Here is a 10,209-nt window from a genome sequence, read left to right on the forward strand (position 1 = left end):
CTCAAACTCACTTTGTAGCCCAGGCTGGCCTCGAACTCACAACAATCCTCCTGCCTCAGCCTCCCGAGTGCTGAGATTATATGCATGCACCACCATGCCCAGCAAATGCCTTTTTTTATAAAGCATTGTACATTAGTTTTGGGAGACCAGGGTAGAATGTTATGATTTGTGTCTAGATGTACCCCCAAAGCTTCATGCAACCTGAGGGCTTTTTCAGAGGTCACTGAATTTAGAATGTGTGATGCTGGGATTAAGGGTGTGTGATTACTAAATCAGTCCATTGATTGGTTTGGCACTGCCCTAATGCTAGTAGCCTAGGTAGAGTATAAAAGGGGCAGAAAGATGCTGTTAAGGTCCTTGTTGCTCTGGCTACCTTGTGGGTGCCATGAACTGTTCTCTTCTGTGTTGGCCCTCTGCCAAGCCATCCTGCTTGGAGTCAGCTCATTATTGACTGAAACCACCAAAAACTGAGCTATGTAAACCTTTTCTCCTTTAACTTTGGGTGTCAGGTATTTTGTCTCAGCAATGAGAGAAAAGTAACTAAGACAATGAGGTTAAGATAATTGGCCAATTTTTTTTTTTCCTGTGCTGGGGATTGAAGCCATGGCTTATGTGTGCTAGGCAAGTGTTTTACCACTGAATAATATTCCCAGCCCAGGCTCAGTTCTTACTTTGATTATTTGCTTCCTTATTTTTCATTTTGTTTTTTTTTTTAATTGATTATTTATGTGTTTGGTACTAATGATCAAACCCAGGGGGCTCTACTACTGAGCTACATCTGTTCCCTTTTTTATTTTTTACTTGGTGACAGGGTCTCACTAAGTTGTGCACACTGGCCTCAAACTTGTGATCTTCTTGCTCCACCCTCCCAAGTAGCTGGAAGGACAGATGTGTGCTACTTCACCTAGCTTTGTTTTTAAGTGTTAGGAGTTGCAGGTATAGTTAGGGTATAGTCTTTAGTCAGATGTTTCTTTTTCTCCCAGTCTGTTGCTTGTATTCTCATTCTCTTGATAGTGTCTCTCAAAGAGGATAACTAACTTCCTAGCCTCAATGAAGTTCAAAGTATTGCTTTTGGCCCTTTATATATGTTTGTTTGGTTTTTCCTTTTTGGGGGACCCTTTATATATGTATGTGGAGCTGGGCATGGTGGCACACGCCTGTAATCCCAGCACTCAGGAGGCTGAGGCAGGAGGATCATTGCGAGTTTGAGACCAGCCTGGGCTACAAAGTGAGCTCAAGGCCAGCCTGAACTGCATAGTGAGACCCTGTCTCAAAAGGACAAAAAAAAAAAATATGTGTGTGTGTGTATTCACATGCACATGCATGTGTGTCTGTTTCTGGGCTCTCTGCTCTGTCTCACTGATCTGCTCTCTCCAGTCTTTCCCAGTACCATGCTGACTTAAGTAGCTTAATAGTAAGTTCTTTTTTGCGGGGAAGGTTGAGACAGAGTCTTGCTATGCAGTTCAGGCTGGCCTTGAACTCACTATGTAGCCTAGGCTGGCCTTAAATTCACAGCAATCATCCTGCCTCAGCCTTCCAAGTGCTGGGATTACAGGTGTGCACCACAATGCCCAGTTCTGATAGTAAATCTTGAATAGAAGCCAAATGGTGTCACCTTTCAGTGTTTTTATTCTCCCTCAAAATATGTTCAGCTATTATGGGTCTTCTGCATCGCCATATAAACTTTAACATCATTTTGTCAATATCCAGAAAATATACATCATGTTAGGAAAGCTGACATGTTCACAATATTGAGACTTCTCCAAGAGCATGATATATCTCTTTATTTATTTGATCTTTGCTTTCTTTCACAGAGTTTTATAGCCTTACCCATACAAATCTTATTCATACTCTGTTAGATTTATACCTATTTCATTTATACCTGTGCTAATTTTGATGGTGTTCTGGTTTCATTTCAGATTCCACTTGTTCAGTGCTGGTATATAGATAATCATTTAACTTGTATATATTGATCTTGTATCCTTTAGTCTTGCTCTAATTGCTTATTAGTTCCAGGAATTTTTTAGAGGTTTTGCTTTGTTTTCTTTTCTTTTGTTTTTTGTCTTTGCGTGTGTGTTTGTTTTTCTGTTTGAAAGAGACAGAAGGGGCCAAGAAAGTGGGCTGCTGGCTGATCCTACTTCTCTCTGATCAGATTTTATTGGTTTTAGATATACACAATGATCACATTTATCATAGAGAATTTGTACCTGTACATGATATAACTTGTTTCCCCCCGCCCTCATTTCCCTATCTTCCTTTCAACTCCTCCATTCCCCATTTGTTTGTTTCTTTTTGGCTGGTTTTCAAAGTTGAATCTTTTTTATTTTGAGACAGGGTGTCACTATGAGTTCAGGATCACTTTGAGCTCACCATGTGGCCCAGACTGGCCTCGAATTCATGATGATCCTCCTGCCTCAGCTTTCATTACAGGAGCCACCATGCCCAGCTATATTTTTAAAGATATGCTCTCTATAAATTGCCAAGGCTGGGCTCAAACTCACAATCCTCCTGTCTCAGCTTCCCATAGTGCTGAAATTACAAGTGTGTGCTATCACATGTGGCTTAATTTTATTTTTTTGTAATATCTTTAGTTAAGATACTAGGGCAATTCTGACCTCATAAAAGGAGTTAGGGAGTTTTCCCTTTGCTTTTATTTTCTGGAAGAGAATATAGGTAGGAAATTGGTATAATTTCTTCCTTCATTGTTTGGTAAAATACTTGTATACTAGTGAATCTATCTGGGTCTCGTGCATTCTGCTTTCAAAGGTTTTGTTTTTGTTGCTGTGTCTTTTTGAGACAGAGTTTCACTGTGCACTTCAGGCTGGCCTTGAACTCACTTTGTAGCCCAGACTGGCCTTGAATTCATAGCAATCCTCTTGCCTCAGCCTCCCAAGCGCCACCACAACAGCAATGGCTAAAAGGTTCTTAATTACTAGTTCAATTTCTTTAATATAAAACTTTCAGGAAGATGTTGGTGTGATAAGCAGCAGAGAAAGAGCCTTTCCAAAATCCAGACACTAGAATATAGTAACTCAAGGAAGAGAAGGAGGGAAGTGGGTCCTCTGGATCCAGGAAGGATCTGAAATGAGAACTGAAGCCCAGGAGGACAGCAAAGAGAGAAACTTCAAGGAAGAAGGAAGTGGTGGGTGGCGCCTTTTTCCTGAGTTGGGACTCACTGTGTGGGAGGAACAGCTCAAACCTGCATATACCGGGTGGCCACTGGCAACCCCAGAGGCCTCCATGGAGAGATGAGCAATGCAACAGAGGAGTGGATGCTGTGGACTGCCCCAGCCTGTGAGTGGCGTGGATTTGAGCCTCCCAAGGGAGAGGGCAATTGACCAGGAGCCATCTTGGAGAGGGGCCAATGGAACTCAGAACGCAGAACAACTGCTGGCTCCCTCCAGCAGCTCCCAGCTGACATCAAGCCTGGGGAAGGCGCACGGATGGCTGTAGGCTGAACAGGTCTGTTCCCACAGCCAGAAACCAGCCTGAACACTGAGATTATCCACTACCCCACCATAAAGCTACTGCTGGCTTGCTGGAATTAATCAACATGGATCTGGACTCTATCTCCACACGTTGTCTACCAGTGACAGCAGAGACGCACCTTGAAGTGGACGTTTTTTCTCTTTTTTTTTTCTTTAATTGTTTGATCTTGTTTTATATGAGTGTGAACATGGTTTCTAGTTTTTTTGTGGTTGTAGTTCTGTTCTGCCTTTTATCTCTTCCTTCTGTCTTTCCCGTCTGTTTTTTGCACCACTTTCCCAAAGTTTCCATGATCCTCCTTTGTCCTCCAGCCTTGGTTCTAATCTCTTCCTTTTCTATTTTGCTATTTTGTCCCCTAACCTCTTTTAAATTTCTTTCATAGAGTCTATATGGAAGAACCTTTAAGAGGCAGGGCCTAGGATAGTTGTGGCAAACCTATGGCACACATTATTAGTTTTTCTTATACGATAAGAGATGTTAGTGTAGAGTTGTTTTTTCTAAACTAAAATCATAGTGTTTAATTGCACTGTTGGTACTTTGTGATAAATAAGTGGATTTTGGGTTGCAGTTTGGACACTCATCTCTAAAAGGTTTGCCATCAGGAAATAGACCTATTCAGATTATCTATCTCTTCTTGTATGAGTTTAGATAGTGTTATGGTTGAAACATTGTGTCAACTTGGGGAGTCTAGAGGTTTGGCTAAGTGACTCAGCAGGAAGCCAGGATACTTACTTTGTATACATCCTGAGCCTGTGGAAGAGGAGGGCATGGAGATTATGTGAGAGCTACAGGCCCCTTAGGTGGGGGTAGCCTGTTTACAATGTAAGGTAGGGAAAGAAGCTGCTTGCTGCCATTCCTCGGTTTTGCTCTGGCTGCTGTTCGGCTGCCGTTCCCCCCTTTGCTCTTGTTGCTTTGCTATCTTCTGCCTCGGAGCCAGCCAAGTATGGACTGAAACCTCCACAGACTGTAAGCTAAATAAACCTTTCCTTCTTCATTTTGGGCGTTGGGTATTTTGTCTCAGCAAGGAGAGAAAAGTAACCAAGACAGATAGATTATATGTCTTTCAAGGAATTTGTCCATTTCATCTAGGTTATCAAATGTGGGGTCTCAGAGTTGTTCACAACATTACTTTATCATGCTTTCAATGCCCACAGGATCTGTAGTAATGTCTCCTCTTTCCCTTCCCCCTGTGCTGGGCTCACACATTCCAGCCAAGCACTGTACCACTGAGCAACATCCTAGACTTCCCCTTCATTCTGATATTAGCAATTTGAGTTCTCTGTCTCTGTCATTAGCATAGATAGTAGTTTATCAATTTTACCAATCTTTTCAAAGAACCAGCTTTTGATTTTAATTTTCTTTATGGATTCCATTTTTAATCCATTGGTTTATTATTATTATTATTTCTTATCTTCTGCTTACTTTGCATTCAATTAGCTCTTCTTTTTCTAGCTTCCTAATATGGGGGCTTAGATGACGGACTTAAGTCTTTTTTTCTGTTCTAGTATATACATTCAATGCTGTAAACTTCCCTATTCCTGCTTTCACTGCATCCCATGCATTTTCACAAAAATTCTGTGATTTCTTTGATCCATTAATTAGAAATGTTATCTATGTATGTATGTGTATATGTATGTATGTATTTATGACAGGTCTCACTATGTAGTGCATGCTGGCCTTGAATTCACCCCAATCCTCCTGCTTCAGACTCCTGACTGCTAGGATTATAGGCATGTGCCACCATGCCTGTCAGAAATGTTTTATTTAATATCCAAGCATTTTCATATTTTCCCACTATCTTTCTGTTACTGATTTCTATTTTGAAATTTGTTAAGATGATCCCAAATGTGGTTGGTCTTGGTGATGTTGCATGTGAACTTAAGAAAGATGTTTTCCTGCTCCTGATGAGTGAAGTGGTCTATAGCTGTCCATTAGATCCAGTAGATTAATGGTATTGCTGAGTTCAGTTAGGAAGGAGTATTAAGATCTCCAACAACAGTCACCTGATATACCAGTTTTTGCCTCTTGTGCCTTTACCCTGTTTTTAGCTGCACACAAGTTAAGGCCCACTGTGTCTCTTGGAGGACTGACCATTCTGTTATTTGGCAATAATGCCCTTTTTATCCTCAGTAACTTACTTTACTCTGACAGCTGCTGTTTGAAATTAATACAGCTGCTCCTGCTTTCTGTTCATTAATGTTAGTGTCAGATAACTTTCTCTATTGATTTACTTTTTATTTGTTGTTGTTTTAGGTTTTTCTTGGATTTTGCAGTACCAGGGATCAGATTCAGGCATATACTATCACTGAGGTACATCTCAGCCCTTTTTATTTTTTATTTTAAGACAATGTCTTCTAAGTTGCCCAAACCAGCCTGAAACTTGTAATCCTACTGCCTCAGCTTCCTAAATAGCTGGGATTACTGGCATGGTCTAGGGCACCTGCTCTATTCATTTACTTTAATTCATATATTTCTTTCTATTTAAGTGAGTCCCTTGAAAGACAAAATACAATTGGCTAGATGTTATTTTGTAATTGGTGCTTTTAGACCTTAAAATGATTACTGATATTGTTGGATTAATGTGTGTCTTCTATTTATTGTCCTTACTTATTTCTATATTCAACCCTTCTTTGCCTTTTGTGGTTTTAATTGAACATTTTACAATTCCATTTTCTCTTCTTTCTCAGAATATCACTTACATTTCTTTTAGTGGTGGTCCTGAAGCTTGCAGTATATACTTCCAATTGATAGAAATCCACTTTCAAATATCATCATACCAGCCAGGTGTGGTAGCACACACCTGTAATCCCAGCACTTGGGAAGCTGAGGCAGGAAGATCACTGTGAGTTCGAGGCCAACCTGGGCTACAAAGTGAATTCAAGGCCAGCCTGAACTGCATAGTGAGATCCTGTATCAAAAAGAAAAAAAAAAAAAATTACACCACTTTGCATGTAGTGTGACTACCTGTAATAATAAAACCTTGCTAATGCCTCTCCTCTCCCCTGTACACTGGTGCGATCATACCACTCTATTTATGCATATATATCAAAACATTGTTGCTATTATTTCGAACAAACTGTTATTTGTTAGATCAATTAAGCATAGAATAAGTGTGTGTTGTGGGGGATGCTGGGGATCAAACCTGGGGCATTCTATCATGGACCTACATCTCCAGCCCTTCCTAGTCTGGCTTTGAATTTGCTATCTTCCTGCTTCAGCCTCCTGAGTTGCAGATAGATATGCAACACCATACTGGTTTAAAATTTTTATATTTTAATCTTCATTTATTCCTTCTCTAATATTCTTGCTCATATAAATCTGAGTTTTTGATCTGTATCATTTTCTTTTTCTATAAAGAACTTCAACACATTGCAAGGCAGATCTACTGACAAAAAATTCCCTCGATTTTTATTTTGTCTAAGAAAAGCTTTAATTTCTCTCTCTTTTTTTTTCCCTCCCTTGGCAGTACTGGGATTGAACCCAGGGACTTACGCATGCTAGGCAAGAGCTCTAATCACTAAGCTACACCCCCACCTTTAGATCTTCAGAAGTTTAAATTTAATTTCAAGACAAGGTCTCACTAAGTTGTCCAGGCTGGCCTCAAACTCAAGATCCTCCCACATCAGCCTACCAAGGAGGCCAGATTATAGGTGTATACCACTGTGCCCAGCCTCCACTGCAACCACTTTTCCACTGAGCTACATCTGCATCCCACTCTTCCCATCCCGTAGAAGGATAGTGCACAAGGTTCAATCTCAGTGGAGGTGTAGCTCAAGAGTGCAGCGCTTGCCTGCCTAGGCCCTAGGTTTGGTTTCCAACATCATAACCAAAGGTCTCCTCCACTGCTGTCCCATCCACATCACAGGCAGCTCCAAGCCACCTGAGTCGCTGATCTCTGATCCACCTCTCGCTGCTCAAATTCATTTTCTGGCTTCTCCTCCTCTCTCTGACTCAGCAAGCTGGGCTGAACCTCTTCTCTCTTCGTCCACCTCACACCATCACAGCTCCAGCTCAGAACTCTTTTCTCAGCCCCAGACTCAAATATCCAAGCACTTTTCAGACTTCTTACACAAGCATCCCTTACAGACCCACATTTGACATTTCTTCAAGGGGGAAATGTTACTTCCTCCTGCCTCCTTGGGAATGTCACTCCAGAGAAGAAATATGAGTCACCCACAGCACCTGCCTTGTCCCCAGCTGCCTTTCCATCCCCCAGCCTCAGTGGCTGCCACAGGCTCCTCTTAGCACCCCGGACTTCCTCATGCAGCTGCTGCTAAGCCATCTTCCCAGTCCACACCTGGCCCTGCTTGCTCCCCACCTGGAAGCGATGGGCAAGGCATAGTCAGATCCAAGCCCCAGCCTGAAGGCTGTCCTGAGCCAGACCTGATTCTTTCTCCAGGATCATCCCCTCACTCCTTCCACTTTGGAACCTTTCCTTCCTTATTCCTGGGAAGGCCATGGAGTGCTGCAGAAAAATGGTTTGATTCAGGTCACACAGCAAGTAATAATCGTGAACACATAGGAGGGTTCTCTTAGCATCCCGGTGTGAACATGTATTTACAATCCTCCAACTGCCGCATGAGGCTGTTACTCACGGGCTGTGGTTTGAATAGGTCCTCAAAGGCTTCTGAGTTGAAAATGACCCCACCCTGAAGACATGCTGGAGGTAGTGTTGTAGGCAGCTGAGTTAGATAGAAATATTATAGGCAGTCAGACAGGGCCAGGCCCTCGAAGAAGCCAGTATGGAAGACAAGATTCCTTGCAAATGAAGAGATAGGCACTTCCGCTTAAGGCCAGACCTCAAGACAAAAGATTAAACAAATGTACCCACACATTTCCTTAGGGATACAAATTAGCTATATTCTAAGTAGGTGCGATCACCTTGAAGAGTCACTGACCCAACCCCTTACGGGAAAAGCCCATGTTCTGTATTCATGCCTGCTTGCCTATGTGACTCGCTTCCCCATTTGATCTGATTTAATCAATTTTACCTAAACAATTCTTATTGGCTGATCATAATTTTGTCCCACCTCACGTCCACCCTGTGATTTCCCATTTTTCCCCCAGCTTGGACCTGCCTCACCTTGTGATTTCACTCTATAAAAATCCCTAAAAGAGACAGAGTCCTGGTCAACCCACTCAGGCCTCCCTTCTGTCCCTCTCTCAGACAGAAGCTTTCTTTCCCTCAATAAATATATTCTGCTCTTAATCACCATTGTTCCTAAAATCCATTCTTTGATTTTAGAGAACACAAACTTGTCACAGATATTTTTCAGGTTGGGAATTTCTTTCCCGTGTATCAGTGGGACACTTCAGAGGTGTGAAGGTCCTGAGGGCTCCGCCCCATTAATGCACTGATGTGTCACCACAGCAGTAGGTTCCTTACTGTTATGGTTTGTGTCTAGATGTCCCCCAACAGCCTCATACAGTCATGGGGCGGGCTTCTAGAGTTTTTGATTGATTCATGGTCCAATGCTGGGATTATGAGTATGAGTGCTACACTGGCCCTAAGGGAGGGAAAGAGGCTTGCTCTCTGCTGCTCCTCCCTTTTTGCTCTTGCCGCTTTTGCTGTCTTGCAACACATTGAAGTGTTGCCCCTGTGCCATGCCACCATGCCTTGGAGCCAGCTGATTATAGACTCCACAAACTGTAAGCTAAGTAAACCTTTCCTTCCTTAATTTTGGGCATCGGATATTTTGTCTCAGAAATGAGAGAAAAGTAAGTAAGATACTTATGAAAGGAAGAGCTGGGCCCTCTCTTTGTCTCTGCCATGTCAGAGAGGAGCAAGAAGTCCCCCAGCAGATGCCAGCACTTGGCCTTAAACTTCCCACCCTCAAACATCGAATACATTTTTGTTCACTATAAACTATTCAGTCTGCAGCATTCTGTTACAGCCTCAGAAGATAGACTGAGACATTGCTCTCCCCCATTCTATAGAAGAGGTGATTCATGTATAGTCCCAAGGACACTTAGTTGTTAATATGATAACCAGAATTCAAATTCAGGTTGTCTGACACCTGAATCAAGCTACCTCAAAGGGAGTAGAGGGTGGAGTTAGGACTTAAGTCAGATATCATCCTTTTATTCATTTACTCAGTAGACACTTCCTAAGCACCCAATATGTGATGGGCACAACCTTTTGATCTAAGACTCATTATACCATAAACTGCTCTGGAATTGAAAGTCAAGTTAATGATGAATAACATGCAAGAGTAATTGAAAGAGAAAGATAAAAATAGGATGTCAGAGTAAGACTCATCTAGCCCTTTTTCGTTGGACCCCTCCAAACTATCCTCTCCCTAACAACCAGACCTAAGTATGTTTCCTCCATGATTAAACACTTCATGGCCTTTCTAGTGTAATATTAAACCCAGGAGCTGCAAAAAGAGGGAGTTTATCATCTGATCTGTGTTAAGAAAGCTGAGCCAGGTGTGGTGGTGCACACCTGTAATCTCAGCACTTGGGAGGCTGAGGCAGGAGGATCATTGTGAGTTCAAGACCAGCCTGGGCTACAAAGTGAGTTAAAGGCCAGCCTGAACTGCATAGTGAGACCCTGTCTCAAAAAGACACACCAAGGAGGGAGGGAGGGACGGAGGGAGAGAGAGAGAGAAGAAGAGAGAGAGGGGAGAAAGAGAGAGAGAGAGAGAGAGAGAGAGAGAGAGAGAGAGAGAGAGAGAGAGAAAGAGAGAGAAAGAGAAAGAGAAAGAAAGAGAAAGAAAGAGA

General features: G+C 42.3%; 2 protein-coding genes across 2 annotated transcripts in view; one reads left to right on the forward strand and one right to left on the reverse strand.

The window, feature by feature from the left end:
* The window catches only part of Setd5 (SET domain containing 5), a 122,874-nt gene extending 120,908 nt beyond the window's left edge, over positions 1–1,966 (forward strand). Inside the window, exon 24 of the mRNA XM_013509078.1 lies at positions 1,920–1,966. Within this exon, the coding sequence (XP_013364532.1) occupies positions 1,920–1,951 (32 nt within the window). The 3' untranslated portion in view covers positions 1,952–1,966. The remainder of the gene's footprint in view (positions 1–1,919) is intronic.
* Positions 1–10,209, reverse strand: part of Lhfpl4 (lipoma HMGIC fusion partner-like 4) — a 75,301-nt gene that overhangs the window by 22,923 nt on the left and 42,169 nt on the right. The gene's annotated exons all lie outside the window — the stretch shown is intronic.

Source organism: Chinchilla lanigera, unplaced genomic scaffold (genome assembly GCF_000276665.1).
Source record: "Chinchilla lanigera isolate Chin_1 unplaced genomic scaffold, ChiLan1.0 scaffold00160, whole genome shotgun sequence".
In the NCBI taxonomy this organism is placed as follows: Eukaryota; Metazoa; Chordata; class Mammalia; order Rodentia; family Chinchillidae; genus Chinchilla; species Chinchilla lanigera.